The sequence below is a fragment of the Camponotus vicinus genome, unplaced genomic scaffold, assembly GCF_025532165.1.
Source record: "Camponotus vicinus isolate PSW18456_S1 unplaced genomic scaffold, iyCamVici1.0 SCAF_1, whole genome shotgun sequence".
Taxonomy (NCBI): domain Eukaryota; kingdom Metazoa; phylum Arthropoda; class Insecta; order Hymenoptera; family Formicidae; genus Camponotus; species Camponotus vicinus.
In genome coordinates, this window is record NW_028141945.1 from 2,273,205 (window position 1) to 2,295,825 (window position 22,621).

General features: G+C 29.6%; 2 protein-coding genes across 3 annotated transcripts in view; one reads left to right on the plus strand and one right to left on the minus strand.

The window, feature by feature from the left end:
• Positions 1-10,349, plus strand: part of LOC145967391 (A-type potassium channel modulatory protein KCNIP1) — a 134,770-nt gene extending 124,421 nt beyond the window's left edge. Inside the window, exon 7 of the mRNA XM_083092242.1 lies at positions 4,282-10,349. Within this exon, the coding sequence (XP_082948368.1) occupies positions 4,282-4,392 (111 nt within the window). The 3' untranslated portion in view covers positions 4,393-10,349. The remainder of the gene's footprint in view (positions 1-4,281) is intronic.
• A 472-nt stretch (positions 10,350-10,821) lies between these two features.
• On the minus strand, positions 10,822-13,492 carry Fnta (farnesyl transferase alpha). Of its 2 annotated transcripts, XM_083092229.1 has the most exons (6): positions 13,248-13,492; positions 12,752-13,020; positions 12,190-12,544; positions 11,881-12,081; positions 11,589-11,772; positions 10,822-11,201 (listed from the first exon to the last, which is right to left on the minus strand). In XM_083092229.1, the coding sequence occupies exons 2-6, from the start codon at positions 12,906-12,908 to the stop codon at positions 11,100-11,102; spliced, it is 999 nt and encodes a 332-aa protein (XP_082948355.1). In that variant the 5' UTR covers positions 12,909-13,020; positions 13,248-13,492; the 3' UTR covers positions 10,822-11,099. The 2 variants fall into 2 exon arrangements, with proteins under 2 accessions (XP_082948355.1, XP_082948359.1); XM_083092233.1 differs by lacking the exon at positions 13,248-13,492 and having other exon boundaries at positions 12,752-13,230.
• Between the last annotated feature and the right edge of the window lie 9,129 nt (positions 13,493-22,621).

A 22,621-nucleotide genomic window follows, 5' to 3' on the forward strand; every position in this document is an offset into this window, starting at 1 on the left:
AACTCTGTGATTCACTGTAAATCGAAATGTCCGCAAACAAGAAACTATTCAAATTTCTACGCGCAGATGTTACTTGGCGGTTAAACTTTATTGTCATGATATCAATACCATCTGTGCTACGCGAATGATGGTAGCAATGGGATGCTACCTCCTGATGCTGCACACGTGCAGAATATTGATGATTGAATCGAATATGATTTGAACATTTTAAATCGATTAAAAATGCGCAAATATAAATACGAATTTCATTAATACATATGGAACGAATAATATTTCTCGCTGGAAATACATTAATTTACATTGCATATATATATATATATATATATATATATATATACTATTTCTCGTAAATTGTTAGCCTGTAGCGATACTTCATTTTGTGTAAACGAAGAGACGAGATATCGCGCATACAAAAACCTAGATGTGCGTGTTGGATATTCAAAGTTTCTTTTTACGAACATTACGATTTGGATACGTAAATAAATCGATTTAAAACTCTCGAGAAATTTAAAAATTGCGGTGCAAGACAAAATAGCTTATTCAGGTCATTTTTCATCTTCTTGTTTCATGTTACGAGTATTTCGAAGTTCTACTGCGTATTTCGTCGAAAAAAAAGATCTATGGACCAAAAAATATAATATGATAAATGTAAAATCAGTATATAAACTAAAATGATGAAAAAGATTACGTCACGTAAAATAGAAATAAAAAAATTAATATACAAAATGAGAAAAGTTTTATTTCGTCATTGCATATGCAATGTTTACATTAGATACTTTCAACTTATAGCGAATGCGATTTGTAGATGAAATCACAAGAGAGATTCACAATATGTGCTTTAAAAGTAAATGGAAAAATAAATGAACCAAATATTTATCATACATCTCGCGTTATTGATTTCAAGTTTTTATTAATGATTAATGAAGTGCTCATATTGCAGATATCGTATTCATGAATTTATCATTTATGATAATCCATTTTATTAAATTAGTTATCATTAGCTTTTTCAGTCGTTTGGTTTATTAAATAATAAAATTTTTTTGCATTGTGTATCTTATGCCTTAATGTGCTTACAATTTTTGTTTTAAGTTTTTTTCCTTTCTAGTTTGCTTCTCGGTTTTGTTTTCTACACATTTATCTATCATTTTAATGAAGCATCGTTTTAATCAGCTAGCTAACGCAGACGAATAAATAAAGCGAGAATCTAAGTGTGCATTAATTAAATAACTTATCGCATTTACATTTAATAATATGACAGGTTTTCTTAAATTATATTATTATTATCTTAAATTAAATTATATTAAGAACAGTATAAAAGCTATGTACTTTGATCGTCATATAATGATTTAAGAATAAGAGTGCTAAAATTGTGTAACACATGATTATAAATCTTATCTCTTTTTATGCAAAATAGATATTAATATAGTAGTTAATACTTAATAAACTTCTTACACGAACTAAAACATACGATATATCTGTCTTTGTGGTCTTTAAACTTTTATGAGGTCTTTTCAGCACTATTAAAGGTAACTTCGAATCATGAATACAAGCGAATGAAAAATGGACCAGTGGACACTTTCTAACTGCAACACAATGGCATTAAATGCTTACGAAAATTATCAATACGCTCGTAAAAAAGTAGTGAAAGAACAGTTCCTGTTCTACGTGGTTTTGCATAGGATTCCATCAGTATACTTTTTAGATAACTTTTTAAAATTTAGCAAACATAATTATATGCAATTGTTGGAAAAATCTAGATCAACTATTAATACACTACTACTTTGTACATTTAAAATATTTAAATTTGTTATCATTATTATATAATTTTAATATCTAATAACGTTTATATTGATAAACGTAAAAGAAATTGTTATGAAAAATTTTTTAAAACTTTTCAATTTGTTAATAGATCTTACATATCAATTTATATTTATTTCTTATTATATTTTCACATGTAAATGTGTTCTAATTCTCTTTCTCTCTCTCTCTTTTTCTTTACAAAAGACATTACGTTTTGTAATACAATAAAATAACAATCGCTATCCATTTTCAATTTTTCGCAACATTTCTTTGTTATATGGACATTTCTGTTTCGATTAAATCATTGCTAATTAATCACGAGGAAAGAGGTAACGAGCATCGCGGAATATCTACGTTATTCGTAGCACTAATTAAAAACGAGCTTCATTCGAGTTGCATTCGCTCCAGATCACGATTAAATCCATTCCATTGTTTCTGGAAACTGCGCACCTAGCTTGCTAGCACTTTTCATTCCAGGAAAATGAGCTGTCTTGCCAATTTTTACTAATAGTATTGAATTGTTTTCATGTTACATCACGCGCGAACAAAATATAAAAATTAATACATATATATATATATATATATATATATATATATAAAATGCAAAACATATATAAAATATATTATAAAAATATATAAGAAAATATCGAAATATATTATAAAAATTTACTAGGTTAATTACAAGATCATTTAATAATAAATACTGAAAAATTGCTGATAGAATTGATTCATTAGAAATTATTGAGAGAATTGCTGAACATTAGCCATTTATATTTGCAATAGCTTGTACATAATATCGATAACGAATATTTTCTTCAAAATATAAGATTTAAATCAAATTTATTTCGACATTATTTCATGCATTATTATTAAAATACTAATATTATTTTTATATTAAAATAATAAACAATTTTATTATCGATTTTCTTCCAAATTTATCCAATATCCTATTTACGGTAATTATTTCTGACTATAGCATAACTATAAATACATAACAACGATAATGTTAACCATAACATATAATAAATTGTGGTCTCAATTAATTCAACGTGATGTATACAGCAGCAGATTCCTGCCTCGCATACATTGATCTTTGTATTTCGCAATGTGAGGGGAGTAATAATTTTGCGATTCGCACCTGCCGATGACCGATTTACCACTGTGCAATCTAAATGTTCATACATGCACACAACACGACATGAAATGTCGGCGGCTTCAACTTTCGATAATGATTATTCTGTAAATTAACTCGATCTAATAGATTGCCATGAATCGAAGATAATTAACATCTGGTAGTGACTGCATTTCTGTTCGAATTTATTTGAATGAATATGAAACCTACTATATCACAAACGATTGTATATTCACTCGTATAATTATTTATGATTTATTGTATTAATGATAAAAAAATATAACAATGTTTTTACTTAAGAATAAATATTAAATTTTTAAACTAATTATATTGATGTTAATGAAATAAAATAAAGTAATATTAAGCTAATAAATTAATTATATATACTACAACAACAACAATATTATAATAAATAATATATACAATAAAGAGAGAGAGAGAGAGAGAGAGAGAGAGAGAGAGAGAGAGAGAGAGAGAGAAGTTGAAGCGTGACGCAGTAGAAACAGACTTCCAGTAGTCGTTCGTGGTTGATCAGTTCTACTTTAAGTAACGCATATATACGTATACATCGACGTACTATCGCAGAAACGCAGAAGTGTGAAAAGACATGCGCTTTTTCTTTTTCTTCATAATATACCGTCTTAGGTTAGTAGTGGTCTTCCAATCTAGGTCAACGTGGCGCTTTTTTTCTGAGTTTAAGCTTCATGGTAATTCTAGTCATTCATAGTTCAGTCAATCATGTTAAAGTTGCTAGATATGAGGTTCCATGTATCCGCAACTGTGACGTGAAACAAAAAGAGATTTACGGAGCGGATTTTAATACTTTCTCTCTCCTCTATAGAAAGTTCACATAATACCATTATAACATTTTACATAATATCAACTTTTTGACACAATACTTCATTATAGTTATGGCATTGAATATTAAGATGGTTTATAGTTTATCATAAAACAATGCAGATTTAATATTATATTTTTATAAATACGTTATATTTTGTTATATATATAAAAGCTGTTAACAAATTATTCATTCAATTTTTATATAAAAAATAAAATGTGTCTTTATGATATTCTACTAGAGTTTAAGCGTTAAAAAAAGGATGTGGCCGATAAATTATATATAACATTTTATTAATATAAATATGTGAACTTATTAGTATATATTAGTATATATTAGTATATATTATCCACGATTAATAGAATTCTTTTTAGTCTCTCTAATTAAATATTACTTATAAATTCTTAGTAACATCTATCAACAAAACAATTATTATTATGTGAATTTTTAATAAATATTAAACGTTATAATGAAAAATCTTTCAAATATAAATGGATTTTACTTGTTCTAGAAAATGGATGGCAATAGGGACGGCGTAGTGACGCTATCCGAGTTCTTAGAGGCTTGTCGAGCAGATCCGGACATCTCGACCAGTATGGCAGCTCTGGACACTGCCTTCTGACACTCACAGCGTCCGCGATACACACCATGGACCTGAAGGGATCACTCGGTTAAGAAATAAATCGCTCAATGTTGTACCTTAACTCCCTGGACCAGAGGAAAGAGATTCCTCAAGGTGTGTCCCGTCGTCTTGAAACGACTGATATGCAATTTCTCAGAATCGATTGTTTCGAGAGACGACATTGCGTCACTTTGCGCATACTAGTTCAAAAATGTACTCAGTAAAATCTCTAGATATGCAAGGAGAAAGAGTTGTTATTGAGAAAAATAGGGAAAGAAGAGCATAAATAAATGGAGTATTAAAGCTTGAATTTTATGACTTGAATATAACAAATATAATTGTTTTGTGATAGGAGTAAAAACTAAGCGAATATTTGATCGGCGTGTTGTTTGACAGGTAGAATGTTTGTACGATTAAATATCAGAGTCCGCAAATATATAAGAAAATAAATAAAATAGAGATTGAAGTGTCGAAGTAATGAGCAAATTGTAACGATATTAAAATAACTATGGTATTTTGCTTGAAACTTGTTTAGAAAATGATGAAATTGTATACAAATAGCACGATAACTTTTACAAAAAGAATGTATGTAATGAGCCTTCCCCCCAATAGCTCTCAAGTGTCGGCAAAGTGGTGTGTAACAATTTCATAAAGCTTTAGTCAGTATAAGGGATTAGCGAATAAATGAGAAAAGCGGTTCTTTGTATTGTGTGAATATTGCATCGTAAATCGTAAACGCGCAAAATGTCAGAATTTATTTTAAAGATTTATGCACACCGTTACTCGTACTTTTATCTTTCCAATTTTTATTTTTATTACGGAAAGTTTTAATTCAGATTGCTATCATATTGATCTTTATGTACATTACTCATGAATATAGGTAAACATATTATATACATATATACACATCTATAAAAAAATATAAATAGAATTATATGGTATTATATGTATTTTTAATATTCACATATCTGAATTAAAGTTTTTAGTATTAATACTATGTTGTTTATATGTACTTTTTAATATTTAATTTTAAACAACAAATACATTGATTGAAACTGATTAGAAATTGTATTTTCGAGTTACATTTAAATACTATGATGATAAAAAAACAGAAGTATATATTTAGTCATATTTTAGACAATTATAATAAATATATAAATGCTCGTAATTTTCGTACAATTTTTAACAACAGCATGTGAGTTTTGCGTGCATATATAACTACAACACAAAGAACGAAGTTAAATGTGAGAGCGTCAACTCATATGAATGAGATATATAAAATTTATCGTGAATCCCGTCATACAGCTGGACATGTCAAGCGGGATTTGTTGTTTCTAGTGCGTAAGCATGTAGATGGTAAGCGATATCAAAATATTTATTTTTGTGACAGGTAAGCGTATATTATTGTTGTAAGATTCTAGATCGTAAAGACTGCGTGCTGCTAAAGAGAGAGAAGCGAGTTTAACCGAAAATGAAAGGTGAAAGAAATATATGGATTGAAAGCAAAGAGCCTCTCTCTCCATCGATCTGACATTCGAGTGATCTGTTGCCGAATATACGCGAAGTGTACGTTTCATTATAATTATCCAACGACTCGTGGAGACTGGACCAAGGCTTCCGCGATGGGCGAAGATTTACTTGAGCGAAATATATTTAATCATTTTCTATCACTGCCTACTTCTGGTTAACTATAAATAAGGAGGAATGGACAAGCGAACGAAACGAGAATCTCCGATGTATTTCGAGATTAACGAATCTGATCAAAATTGTTGATATTAGATTGGAAAATGAAAAATGTAAGTTATTTATTTTAGATATATATACAAATATATATCCTTTCGTTACAAGTGCGTTTCTTGTAAAATACTCGAGATAGCAAATCGCGAATCGATATTTGAATATTCCTCCGATCTAGAGAGTAATGCGGTACGGCGACTAACTTTTTCAACAACAAAGCTGACACAACTCCAACTCACGCGATGCATCAATACGTCGAGCGTTGAGAGGTAATAAAAGCGAATGCTAATAATAAAGTTAGTGAAGAAACGAAAAGATAGATTGTATACACGATGGAATTACAGGCGTAAAGATTTCTTCGATTTTTAGCAGCGCCTATTCATAGAGCATAAGACTTACATGTAAATTGAGATAAACATCGAATGTTGTCTCATATCAACTCGATCACTACCGTATGTCTTTGAAGTTACGTAAGTAAGTGTATAAAAGACAGAAATGGGGTAATTGTGTCGTATAGATAATTTCGAACTTAACCGGACATTAGTTTTAGATATGAGAAGGGAAAGAAGCAAGTACTCTTACCCCACGATGGTTAATCGGAGATAAGCTAGATTTAATATGTTGTGAGCTTTTTTATGCGCCGCAATTAGTTTTAGAATAATCTTATTATTTTTTAACGCAAAACTAGACTGACGATAAAACTGGAATATTATTAAGTTCACAAAGTGTAAAAAGGGAGCACGTGCAAGATAGTAATTAATAAGGGAAGACAAAAGTGTTAGTATTTCTTATTTCGGATGTAAGTTATTATGCCTTAACGCCACCGTGTGTTTAATCCACCCTATCTTAATCATATCTGTGCTTGGATACTTTCTCTCTGCTAAAACCACGTATATTTCTCTATAGCCTCACTACTTCTTGTCACTCTAACTTGTCAATCTAAGATAGTTTCTATTGTACGCTAGAATGCTGAACTGCATGTTATCTTCTTTCGCAAACATCGAGTTATCTAGAAAAAATATTATAAAATTTTAGTGACATAAGTTCGATCATGATTTATTAAAAAATTATAAGAAAGTTTATATTTCAAGTCTTGCTACATAATATAAATTACTTTACATCAACGATGAGAAAACAATTTACTTGATAATTATTATTGTAATATAATAATATATACATACGTGTGTGCAGAATAATTAGCAATTCTCAATTGTAATGTGTTATACGAACAGAAGAGAATAATATGCAGTACTAAATAATTTCAAACAGTGTGCTAGCTTCTACTTAACTTTGCAATTACTATGCTGAACTATGAACTATAATCTCGTATACTGTTTCCTTTAGATATTGATATGATTAGAGTTTTATATTATTGGATAAAATTTCTTTATAACGCGATCAGAAATATAACAATATTGTTTATATGGAAAATATAATAGAAGAATGATTTCTCGGGGGAAATATTTTAATTCAGGAAATGTATTCAAAATATGACTAGCTAAAACTAATTAAATTATCATATCCCAATTGGCAAATGATTTAAATTAGAAACGAGAATCATTTATGTTTTACATAGTTATTAAAATATAAAATGGTTATTGGTTTTACATATGATCTCTCTTTAAATGGAAATCAATGAATATTTCTTAGACTATTTATATCTGCTCTTGTGTCGCTATATTATCTCATGTGTGAATATAATATATAAAAATTTATTATATATAATAAATTGCATTCACACACAACACACACACACACACACACACACACACACACACACACACACACACACACACACATATGCACATACAAAATAAATTTGAGATAACTCGCAGACATCTCAGTACGTTTCTGATCGCTAAGAAATTGAGATATATTTTTTCGGTATTTATTGCATATCTGATTGTCTATACAATATAAAAAAATTCGAAAAAATGAGATAAATAAATTAGCTTATTCAATGAATATACGCAAGATTGACACTTGTGACATTAAGTTATCTCTCTTATTTTTCACATTTTAAAAACTCTGCATAATACGACTGTTACGTATGTAGTTGTTAGACTTTTGGTTGCATCGGTCTTAAAATTTGTCTACGATCTAAAACAAGCAAGTAATTAGAAAAAAATAATAGAATAGAGCATATCTTTTCGATCGATTCCATTACGTGGATATTATTCACGTGTAGCTAATTCAGCTACAAGGCTACACAAAGCCGCGAATACTACTATCTTGACCCTTTTAACGTAGAGACACTATACTCGAATAGAATTCAAGGATCTATCTATCAAAACCTATCTCTTCTCTGTAGATAGTTGACCGAGAATACTTTCGGTGATATTTATCATAGATATTATAGCTGCTGGACAGAGAAAATATAATATGACTTGATAATATAATTTGTGAAAGTGATGCAAAAATATAAATGGTGGAAGTATCAAAATGAGGAAATAACGTTTGTTGTTTATGAGAGTTATTCGAAAGAGAAAGAGAAAGAGAGAAAGGAAGAGTGTGTGCGTATGTGTGTGGATGTGTGTTATATTTGAAAGAAGAAATATTAAATAGAAAATAATAAAAAATTTTATGAGATCGAACTATATATACACGTACTAGAGAAAACTAACAGATGGTCCAATCATTCAAGAATAGCTTGTGTTACGTGAAAGAAAAGTACGTGCAAAGAGTTATAATTATATATAAAATGTTGTTAAATAGAGCGTTGCAGGGACACATTTGCGTAGTCGTATAAAATTACAAAAATAAATCTTCATTTATTTAATTAAATTTTACAAAATTAACTGCATATCTTTCTTTCTCATATTTAAAATTATTATACTTTTAATTAAATTAATATTTGAATTATAATCTCATGTCTTTTGGATTTTTGTGTTGTATTTAAAATTACAAATATTATTCATATTTTTTCAAAATTGTTATATTAAAAATTAAAAAAAATTATCTACAATGTATATTGGATTAATTGATTTATATTAAGTTTTGCAAATAATTAATTTATAATATATATGCACTTTATAAAATATGATGACTCGAAATGCCTAGATTTGTTTTAAACAACCCATTAATTGTTACCTGAAAAAATTGCAGAGTTATGTTTATTAATTATCTGAAAATATTCTCTTGGTTATCAGAAGTCAGCTGTTGTATATATTATACGATACAATTATACGATAAAGTACATGTGTCATGATAACGCACTGCAAAAATGTCTTAAGTGATTTCTCAAGTGTACGTTGAACACAACAAAGTTGAACAGAAATTTTATTATATAATGTTAAAAAATATGGAGGATTTTAAAGAGATTAAAAAAAGACAAACAGGTAAAAAATATTCATATATTTTCAATGTAAATCAAGTATGTGTATATACTTGTGGTAAGACTATGTATCTCATAGCTTTAACGGTATGCCAATACCCAGGTGGAAACAACTTCTTTGGCATCGATAATGAAGTTGTGAATCACGATCAACGTGTATAACGTCTCGTAGTAAAAGAAAGCTGTTTAGTCAATAATTAAATGTGTTCTGTTAACAAAGATGGTATGTTTCCACTCGAGGAAAAGCGCATAAAGGAATAATCATTTGAATGTTGATTGTTAAATGTTAGGATAGCTGGATACAACGTTATGTCCTTTCAATCCGAACTAAATATTGAAAGTCCCCTTAATTGCGTATGACTTGTATTTTGTTAAATGATCGTTTCTTACCCTTGACTATGCAATCAATATTGTATCATTATTTTATTGAACTGTAATCGTCAAAACGTGTCCATTTGTTACGTAAAATGCGTGTATAATTCAATTAATGGTCAAATCTGTGCTTTTACTCACACAGATTTCAGAGAAAAAAACGTGAAACGCTTGCAGTTAGTTATCACAGTTTTCAACAACGAGAATCATTTTCCTTTCAAATGTTTCGGCACTATTCCGAAAACATGGCCATACAACATTAACATACAAACGAGTTCCTCGAGTTATCGAAGACAAGAGTTTAGAAAGATTCACTGTATTTTGAATACAATTTTATGTATCGTCATTTAGAAATTTCACGTATTGTATCATTTTTTTAATTACTTTTCGAAACCTATAGTTATTATCGCAATTATATATACATATTAATTATAATTAATTAATTATATCAATTATTTATTGTACTATATTTTAAAAATATGTAACTATTTTATAAATAAATAGATAATCAGCATTTGTCGTTTACTTCATTATTATTGTTTAATTAAAAATTTTAAACAATTAATGATTGTATGATTATAATATACATATCTATTTTAATGATATCAGAAATAAACAAATCTATCGAAATATTCCTAAAAAATATCTTTTAGGAGAAAATATTATGTCATAATCAAAGCGTGTATATATATTTGTATATACATATATGTGCGTACGCGCACGCTTGCTAAAAAAACCCATAAATAAAATATTGCCGATCCACTTGTCTTTTAATTTCATCGCTTTTCGCTATATAATGTTAATGTAACAACATTAGTTATCAATATAAAAATTATTTATAATTTTAAAATAATATAAAAATTATAGTTGTAATATAAAAAATTATAGTTATAATATAAAAATTTTGTAATTGCAAGCTATTAATAACATATGATTAAAGATTTGCAGCTGTACAGAAAATACATAAAATGATCAACATATAAGCATAAAAGGTAATATAGGTCATTTTATTTACGTTAACATTGGTATAATACATCTTATAGCTTAGTGAAATTTTGCTTAATATAAGTTTTGATAAGTTAACTAACAAATTCTGATTCTATTTCATAGAGCATAAAAGATGCATTTAATTTTATTATTATTATGCAATAATTTGTGTAGACAAGAGGCCAAGATGTATCAACCATATATAGATTGACATATAAAAACGTTACCTAAAATTCTTTGAACAATTCACAGTATAGGAGTGCTCTAGTTTTTAATTTCAAGCTTCTGTTTTCAATTTTATCGTTTTCAACTGATTACCCACATAATTCCAGTATCGCCATCTTATTGTATCATATTTTTTCGACAAATCCTTACATAGCTAAAACATAAATACATGTTCCATTGTAATTATGCTATAATTATAATTATGTCCACTTATATATACTACTATACTACTTATATATACTACTATAATTTTACGATATAATAATTATATCATATGATATTAATCAAATAATTTATATAATATATTCAATGTGTGTGTGTGAATGAAAACATCAAGATTGTTAAAATAAAGCTTTGAATAATAATTCTGAATTCAACAAAAAATAAAAAAATAAAGATAATATAGGAACAAAAAATAAGAAAGACTGAAATGAATATAAAAAAAATGAGTAAGAGAGATTGACTGAATCAAAGAAAGTGAAATTTAGGCCAAACACGTAACAAAAGTTTTATACTCAAATACGCACAAAAATTGACTTACTTCATATGCAGAATTAATATGAAATAAAGAAGATGGGGTTTCACCAGATGAACATATTTCTTGACAAATATCAATTATGCAGGCCAACAAATGATTAGTACGGCATCCTTCTTTATACATTTCTTCACATTTTTGCCTTACTTTTTCATTGTAACCTAAGCCTTTGCTATCATGTAACAGTATTCTAAAAATATAATTTGTACACAAAAAATATACATATTATTTTTACAAATATTATTTTTACAAATATTATTTTTTTAATTAAACTTAAGTAATTGAAAAATATAATTACCCTCTTAAGTAATTCCAAGCACTCTCATTTCCTTTTGATAGTTCTATTTTTTCCAATGCAAAATCGATTTCTCTATCTATCACTTCTTGCTCAAACTTAGTCGTATTACTTATGACAAAGTACCGTTGATTCCAAGCAGAATTGTTGCGAACATCATCATTTAACAATTGCTCCACATATTCCAATTCATTCTCATATAAACTGTATTCATAATTATATATACATATATATAAATATCATATGAAGAATATTAATTATATATATATATATAGACAGAAAGATAGAGATAGCTTAGAGAGATATACTAACTTGAAAGTTTGTATGCACCATTGACGATGTTGCCAAGCATGATAATTCTTTGCATCTTTACATAAAACACTTTCTATAAATGCTAATTCTTCACTAGGATCTTGCAGCCATTCAACAATGACTTTTCTGTGATGCCAAACTTGATAATTTTTAGAATTATATTTTATCATTCGAACTGTATATTTTAACTCCTCCTGTAAGTTCATTGCCAGAGCTTTAAGTATCTCTCTTCTATATTGCCATACAGTGTAATTAGCTGGGTTAAGCCATATACAGGCTTCTGTTAAAGCCAATGCACGCTCTGACTTTTCACCTGACTTTAAAATGGCACGGAAATAATCATAGGCATCCTTAACTGAAAGTCAATATTAATAAATAATAAGATAAAAACATATGAAAATATAAAAAGCTATAATTTATTGGCATAAGAGATTTGTTGATAGATTAAATTTATGTAATAATAATACAAAAAATCAATAATACATGAAAATCGTTTGATATATGCTATATAAATTACATGAAATTTAATAATGATATAAAGCTTAAAATTATATATACTTACACTTTTCAGAATATGCAATTGCTACAACAGGATGAGGACCGTCATCCTGAGGTAAAGGAGTCACGTCACTCCACTCATCGCGGTCTTTATACAAAGTCCACGACGTTTTCTCATGATCGTCACCACAATTTAATTCATCGTCAGAACTATCCGACATGCTCTACTTTAATACGATTTGTATTGCAGAGAAGAAAATAAGACCGCACACAAGAGTTGTGTTTAACAAGTTCTAACCTATCCTAAACACTACTCTATGCAACGTCATGTGCCTATAGGATACACACATTTAAAGATATATATATTATATACAAAAAATTATTTTCTATGAAATTGATAGTGCAACCGGCATCATATATGATTGTTTATCTCAGAGGGAGGGATAAAATACTTTTAACAGAACGAACATATTGCACCTATATACATGTATCATGCTTGTTAAAAAATTCGAAGTTTTACTTTTCATTTAATTTAATGTCTCCCTTTACTTATCATTTACCTTTAAAATTTATGTTTAACTTTCCTCAAATACAATTGTCAAATGATCTGACATCAAATCTTCGTAAATCTGTTTTTTCAGTTTTTACAATAAAATAAATATATAATTATATAAATGCTGTGGTAAGAGAAAAAAGATATAAAAATGATGGTCAAAGCTATCAGCTGACAGTAAAACGACAATGCTGATTTCAAGATAATAATCGTGTTCCGTTTTAACTAGAAGCAATCACATGTGTATCAAAGAGAAGACTGAGAGATGTCATGGCACTCATGGCCCGTTTTTAGATGATCCCTGAAAGCGATACTCCCTCTATGGACATTAAAAACGTGGACATAAACTACAAAGCCAAAGTCCACGAATGTTCTCAGAGGATAACATATATGTTATCTTCTTTTAAGGGTGCCGTCACATGCGGCGTAACTTGCGTAAGCGTAACTTGCGTATTCTAGTAACTTTTAAAGGAAGTTACGTCATTTTGAAAGTCGGCTTTCACATGGGGCGTATTGTGCGGAATGCGTAACAAATACAACCAATTGTAGATTAGATTTTCCGTTATACGCTCTAATGGAAATGCTAAGAAGATTTGCGATTGGTCTTCGTAACCTACGCGTCTCGAAAAGTACGCATCATGGGGAACCGATGCTCTGCATACAAGTATGTGTGATGCGGAATGTGTGCAATATTTATAAAGTTAAAAAGATTGAAGTATATATTTACTTCAATCTTTTTAACTTTAAAACAGTACATGTGTTCTTGAAACCATGTTAAGGACTATCAGTGATATCAGTAGGTTCACTATTTAAAAAAATATTAATTAAATCTATTATTAATCCTAATTATGTTATAATAATTTAGACAAAATTAAAATTTAAAGTTAAAATTTGAACATTAGTATTTACATATTTAGAAAGTAATTCAGAGGTTTTAAACAGAAAAGTATATAATAATGCATCCTAACTTAATATTAATAATTATTTGGAAACGATGGCAAAAGTGGAAGAAGATTTGATCGTTATGCATATTTTATTAAAACTTTTTGATGCCTCTTCAACCTACACTATCCTATGTCTTGTACAACACTGTACGATACGCTTACTAATACATACATCAGCGTTTCTTCCGCCAAAAATTGGATTCGGCGTAACGATAATAGCGTAAAGAGCGTAAAATGACTAGGCGGAAGCTGATACTTAAATGAAACGATGTGATTGGTCGGCGCAAGTTACGCTTACGCAAGTTACGCCGCATGTGACGGAACCCTAAATGTCTACAAAGAGTATCACTTTCAGAGATCAAGAGGGCCAAGACAACTCTCTCAGTTTTCTTTCTGATAATATAAATAATATAAATAAAATAAATAAAAATATAAATAATTTAATTAATAATAATTTATTATATTAAAATACTAGTGTGTTCTTTCTTTATACGCTATTATTTATTTATTTATTTAAGTGTATTCTTTTTCTTCTCAACGCAGATTCTCTGGCCAATTTAAAAACGATTTTTCCTCAGCGAAAATATCGCGGCACTAATAATTTTCGAGTTATAAACGATTGAAAATAAAAGGTTTTTCGCAATCTAAGGCTTATGGGAATAAAATATTAATAAAGTCACATTCTTTAGTTAATTTTAGGTAGAGTTTACTTTAATAGAATTTTAATTTAAGGCTTAGTTAGAAAGATACATGATAACAAAAATTGGGAATATGCAAAAAATAATGATCTCCCTCGACATTTTCGCTAGTTTCGAGACACCCTGTATAAAATATTTCAGCAACGAATTATCGATAACACGGTGTTTGACTTTGGCAATATATAAAGTATAAACAGAAGCGCGCTACCCACACAGAAAATAATATCTATTAGATATCTATTAGATATTCTCAATGGGCATTAGGGATATCCACGAATATATAGGAAACATTTATTAGACGTGCTTTAGATATCCAGATGTCCGCCATTCGAGATCTCATAAATATTTATAGAATATCTACATAAATATCCACTAGATATTCATACAATATTTAGTGGATATTTCTGTAGATATCCATTGCATGTATACTGGATATTATCAGATTTCTGCATGGATATTTATTCAATGTTCCATAAATATCTACAGGATATGTAAACCAATATCCTGTAAATATCTATACAATATTCAGTGGATATTTATTATATATAGATACATTTATTACGTATATATTGATATTTATTTTTGAATGGATATTGATTTAGGTTCATATTCTGAATCCTCTTTTATTGATAAAAGTGCCTTTAAAAGTGGCTTATAAGCCTTCTGATTGGCTGTAAGCCACTTTTAGAGGCACTTTTATCAATATCTTAACTTTTATCAATAAAAGAGGATTCAGAATATGGACCTTAATGTTCTGTATATAGATACCATACAGGGTTTAGCAAAAGTGTGGAAACCCCTTAATATTTCGAAAAATACGCATTTAAAAAAAAAATGTTTCATACAAAAGTTATAGGGTTTTATGTGGCGCATTACACAGCAACATTATTATGACCTCGAATAGCGTTATCAAGGTTATGTGAAGGTCACCTCCAACTTTTTAAATGGGACACCCTATATGCTTTTGCATATTCTTGTAGCTTATCTCGAGAGCTTTCCAAAACACTATAATTAAGTTAGTTTTCATTAAGTACTTTCCGAGTTATGAGGCTTGAAATCATTTCTTAATTTTACATAAACCATAAAATATCTAGTAAAATATTCATTTTTCGATTATCTTACCTTAATACTTTTATGTACAAAATAATGAGAGGAATCAATTGGTGTAAAGAAAAAACATAGTTGTTATTAAGAAAAAATATGTAATTTGCAATTAACAATTCCATATTTTTTCTTAAAAACAACTGTATGTTTTCTTTACACCAATTGATTACTCTCATTATTTTGTACATAAAAGTATTAAGGTAAGATAATCGAAAAATGAATATTTTACAAGATATTTTATGGTTTATGTAAAATTAAGAAATGATTTCAAGCCTCATAACTCGGAAAGTACTTAATGAAAACTAACTTAATTATAGTGTTTTGGAAAGCTCTCGAGATAAGCTACAAGAATATGCAAAAGCATATAGGGTGTCCCATTTAAAAAGTTGGAGGTGACCTTCACATAACCTTGACAACGCTATTCGAGGTCATAATAATGTTGCTGTGTAATGCGCCACATAAAACCCTATAACTTTTGTATGAAACAGTTTTTTTTTAAATGCGTATTTTTCGAAATATTAAGGGGTTTCCACACTTTTGCTAAACCCTGTATATAACGGAATTTAAAAAAAATTAACCATCTGCGGTTAATTATATGGAGCTCTGGAGCTCCTCGCAAAAGCTAGAGGACATGCGGCTATAATAGTCTGCGCTCTTTGACCGATAAGCCGTGACTCGTGGGACCTGTGCTGCGGCCTTATATACTGTCTTAGATGGATCCCACTTTCGGGTTAAGCGTTTTCCTTTTCGCCACCTAGCGGCGAGGCGTGAAGCTCGTGGAAGTATATGAATATCCATTGGATATCTTTGGTAGATTTTCAGTAGATATGGATATGTGGATTTTATATGGATGTCCAATGGATATTCTTGATCGATTTTCAGTGGACATGGATATGTAGACATTATATGGATGTCTAATGGATATCCTTGGTAGATGTTCAATGGACATGGATATGTGGACAATATATGGATGTTCAATGGATATCTTTGGTAGATTTTCAGTAGATATGGATATGTGGATTTTATATGGATGTCCAGTGGATATCTTTGATAGATTTTCAGTAGATATGGATATAGGGATTTTATATGGATATTCAATGGATATCATCATTGGTTATTCAGGAGATATAAACATTTTAGACATCTTTTAGATATCTATTGGTTATCCATAGTGGATATGGACATTAAATGTATATGTAGATATCCAGTAGATATCCATTAGATATTTTCTTCTGTGTGGGTATGTTACGGCTTTGTCATCATTCGCACGGTGACTTTCAAGTAATAAAGTAGTGTGGTGAGAAACGCTTCGTATATTGTAAGTTTTTTACTAAACACGATTACGATTAGTATCGAAACATAATTTGCTATAAATATTAACAAAAATTAATTAATTAAAAATTATTTAACGACATGAAACAGTATCTCAACGATAAATCTTTATCGGATCGCTATCATTCATTACTACGAATAAAAATTGAAACAGGGGATACATAAAAGGGGATAAGAGAATTAAATATGTAATGATCTTACGATGCTTATTATAACATTTCTTTAACAATATTAGAATTAAATATATTTCGACTAATGCTTTAAATTTTCTCAATCCTTGTTAATTAAACAATATACCATTTAATCAAGAATCGAGAATCGATTAACCCCTTCATAGTCCAGCGAAAAGAAACTTTCCGTGCCAAAAGTGTGTTGAAGAAAAAAGTTTTTAAAATTGCATGAATACGTCAGTATAAATATTATTGAGGTCGCCGAATCCGAATCTGAAGCCAGAATTACAAAATTCATAATGGTGAATCCAATATGGCGGATCAAAATTCAAAATAATTTTGGATTTCAATCAAAATGTGTATCATTTTTGGGATTGCAAAATCCAAACCTAATATCAGATTTTCCAAATTGAAAATAGCAAATCCAATATGGCGGACCAGAGTTCGAACAAATAGTTGACATACATAAAGGTTGTATATTTCTCTTTTCAATTATTTTTAAATCCCGCTCTCTGCCGAACCCAGAATCACGAATCGAGGACGTGGCGGTTAATGACTCCGTTTTTTTATTTTTTTTATTTCTTGAAAATTGGTATACGTTTCCACTTCTGTGCAAACAGCTTGATTTGATAATTCGTGACTCTGGATTCAGCAGATAGCGGGATTTATAAGTAATTGAAGAAAAAAGTGTACATCTTTTATGTATGGCAACTATTTGTTCTAGTCCGCCATATTAAATTTGCAATTTTTAATTTGGAAAATCTGATATTAGATTCGAATTCGGCAACCCCAAAAACGATAAGAAACCTATTTTTATTCAAACCCTTTTTTTATATCAAAATTATTTTGAATTTTGATCCGCCATTTTGAAGTTCGAAATTCTGATTTCAGATTCGAATTCAGCGACCTCAGAAACCTTAAAATACCCAAGGACAATCAAATCGTAACAATAATAACATGTTTTTTTCAAGATGCCCCTATAGGGGCCATGAAGCAAAAGTGGCACGAATTCTTTTGGCCCCTATAGGGGTCCTTGACAGTGAAGGGGTTAAATGATAGGAATCCAAAATATTAAATAATCACTTCGATCGTTGCGATCTTTATGGATAATAATTATTATTTTAATATTTAGAGTCACAAATATATCTCGCCCGTATTACTTTGTCGTTCTACTTGACAATATAAATATAATTTGGATTGTGAGAGAACACGAAGTAAAACAATCGAATTATAGATGCAAATAATTAGCATAACGAAAGGCTCTGTGATAAATTATTTAATAAATAATCAATTATAATCAATAAATTAAAATACTTCCATAATTTAATATTCCACGTTAATGTATATTTTATAATATATAAAATATTTCGGCAACAAATTATCGATAACACGGCGTTTGACTTTGGCAATATATAAAGTATAAACAGTAGCGCGCTATGTTACGGCTTTGTCATCATTCGCATGGTGACTTTCAAGTAATAAAGTAGTGTGGTGAGAAACGCTTCGTATATTGTAAGTTTTTTACTAAACACAATTACGATTAGTATCGATACATAATTTGCTATAAATATTAACAAAAATTAACTAATTAAAAATTAATTAACGACATGAAACAGTATCTCAACGATAAATCATTATCGGATCGCTATCATTCATTACTACGAATAAAAATTGAAATAGGGAATACATAAAAGATAATAAAATTTAAGGATAAGAAAATTAAATATGTAATGATCTTACGATCATCGATGCTTATTATAACATTTCTTTAACAATATTAGAATTAAATATATTTCGACTAATGCTTTACATTTTTTCAATCCTTGTTAATTAAACAACATACAATTTAATCGAGAATCGAGAATCGATTAAATGATAGGAATCCAAAATATTAAATAATCACTTCGATCGTTGCGACCTTTATGGATAATAATTATTATTTTAATATTTAGAGTCACAAATATATCTCATCCAAATATATCTCATGTTACACACCACACACACACACACTTTATCGTTCTACTTGACAATCTAAATATAATTTGGGAATTATAAGGGAACACGAAATAAAACAATCGAATTATAAATGCAAATAATTAGCATAACGAAAGACTTCATGATAAATAATTTAATAAATAATCAATTAATTTTAATCAATAAATTAAAATATTTCTATTATTTAATATTCCGCGCGCGAATATTTTATATTACAGAAAATATTTCGGCAACGAGAGAATTATCAATAACACCGTGTTCGACCTTGATAAACAGTATCGCGCTATTGTTAATATGTTACACGGCTTTATTATCATTCGCACAGTGACTTGAGCAGTAAAGCAGTGAGACGTCTCATATATTATCAAATTCTTTCTTTACATAGTCAACCTTGGCGATATAAACAGTACCGCGGTAATGTTTCTGACTTACGATCATTCGCTCAGTGGCTCTTGAGCAGTGAAGTAGTGATGTGAGACGTCTCATATATTATCAAATTCTTTCTCTAAACACAATTACAAGTGCAACGAGGATTGAAGTGCCGACGAGGAAAAAGCGAAGAAAGCAAAAGAAAAAAGGAGGTTTTGGAAGTGGATGGATCAATAAGATATGATGTAAGTCATTAATATAAATTATTTATCACATTCATTATTTATTATATTGTTGCGTCTCCGCGTCCCATCCCGCTGAATGTATTCGTCACCCGTTGAATTCTTTCGAAGAAAATCGTTTTTGCGCGCGTTGTCAAGATATTGTTATAAACAACGACTGTCAGAGAGTCTGAGCCCAGCTGTCAAGTTGTGCGGACGCGCGCCTATTTGTGATCCGTTTTACGATTATTCTGAATTCTTGTATGTTACTCGCGACTTATTAAAATTATTGTGTATCTTAAATCGCGTTATTATTTACGAGTGCACGAGCGTCAGCGTATGCCGATTGTGTCGCGCGCGTTCGATATACATATATCGTTCCGCGGACGCAACAATATATAAATTATTTATCAATAGTATATATATAGTATTCAAAATATACATATTTCTCGTTTCGTTTTATTTCTTTGATAGTGATTCAATAGCGATTTTAAATTGTAACATATACAGGGTGACCCATTTTAACTTAGGCAGCCAAATAACTCGAAAAATAAGCAAGATAGAGAAAAATGTTTTAGACAAAAGTTGTATGGTTTCGAGGGGGCCATAAGATGGTATCATTGGTTTGACCTTGAAGAGTCATTTGAAGGTCACGTGAAGGTCACTTCAATTTTTTTAAATGGAATACCCTATATATTTTTGTACATTCTTGTAGCTTATTTCGAGAGCTTTCCAAAACACTATAATTAAGTACCTTTTCGTTAAGTACTCTTTGAGTTATAAGGCTTGAAATAATTTCTTAATTTTACATAAACCGTAAAATATCTTGTAAAATATTCATTTTTCGATTATCTTACCTTAATACTTTTACGTACAAAATAATGAGAGGAATCAATTGGTCTAAAGAAAACACATAGCTGTTTTGAAGAAAAAATATGTAATTTGCAATTAACAATTCCATATTTTTTCTTATAAACAACTATGTGTTTTCTTTACACCAATTGATTCCTCTCATTATTTTCTACATAAAAGTATTAAGGTAAGGTAATCGAAAAATGAATATTTTACAAGATATTTTACGGTTTATGTAAAATTAAGAAATTATTTCAAGCCTCATAACTCAAAAAGTACTTAACGAAAATGTACTTAATTATAGTGTTTTGGAAAGCTCTCGAGATGAGCTACAAGAATGTACAAAAATATATAGGATGTTCCATTTAAAAAAATTGAAGTGACCTTCACGTGACCTTCAAATGACTCTTCAAGGTCAAACCAATGATACCATCTTATGGCCCCCTCGAAACCATACAACTTTTGTCTAAAACATTTTTCTCTATCTTGCTTATTTTTCGAGTTATTTGGCTGCCTAAGTTAAAATGGGTCACCCTGTATAATACATATACTTATAAAAAATATTCCAATTTATTTTAAAATAATTAAAACATTTATAAAATTTTTTATTAATTAATATTTTCAGATACTTCTTATATTTTATGAAACATTTCATATTAATATATTTATTTAAATATTTCATGTATAAAAAAATTTTTTTATTTATCATATTTTTAAAAGTTTATATCTAACAAGAAATTATTTTGTAATTACGCGATATATAACATTAAAATATATCTATTTAAAAGTAAAAATTAATTGCGCGCAATAATTAGTTTTAAAGTCAATTATTTTGAACATTGCTTTATATAATAGATTTTCTTTTATCTTTTATATTTTTATTTATCGTTTATATTTGCGAATTTAAATGTATGTACTATATTACAAAATAAATTTCAAATTATGTATTATATTATATATAAAATTATATATAATATAACCCTCCCATGGGGTACACCTTGTCGCGGTGGGAGGGCTTAGTACTTGGATGGTGCCTTGAGGTTTATCTTAAATTTTTCTATTTATGATAAATCTTAAGGTGCCTGAATGGGAAGCTAAGTACCCTTTCGCGTCGTCGGTACCGTCAACGTGTCGCGGACGGCAAGCGCTTCGTTACCGCGTTTTCGCGTTGTAGTATTCTCGCGTCGTCGCGTTTTCGCGGAACTTTTGGACTTTTTCATATAAAATCCCAATTTCATTTATTGTCACGAGTCTCTACTTCCGATGCCAACTAACTAGGATTTCGAGTTTGCACACGTTGCTATGCAACGTACACTCGTGCTTCGTGCTTCGTCAAGTGATTCGGCCCGAATTAGTTAGAACTCGATCGATTGCTCGGAATGATCGTCAATGGGTCCCTTCTCTTTGCTCGTCTACAGCCACACGCACTGCGTGTGTTAACCCTATCGAGGAGTCGAGTGGATTCCCCTAGGCACGATTTTCGCTCGGTAAAAGGGGTTGCCTCCCCATTTTCTAAATTGCTGAATGTTAGCATTTAAAAAATGTGGGTATCCTCTTCTTTTGCCGTCTACCAGCCTGGTGTAGCATATAGCAACCGCGGGAGGCATAATATGTCCGGGCGGAGCACCTGAAATCGTGCTTAGCGGGTCCAGGTTCGATACGAGATAGGATAATTATGCGCGAAAAAGAGTTGGTA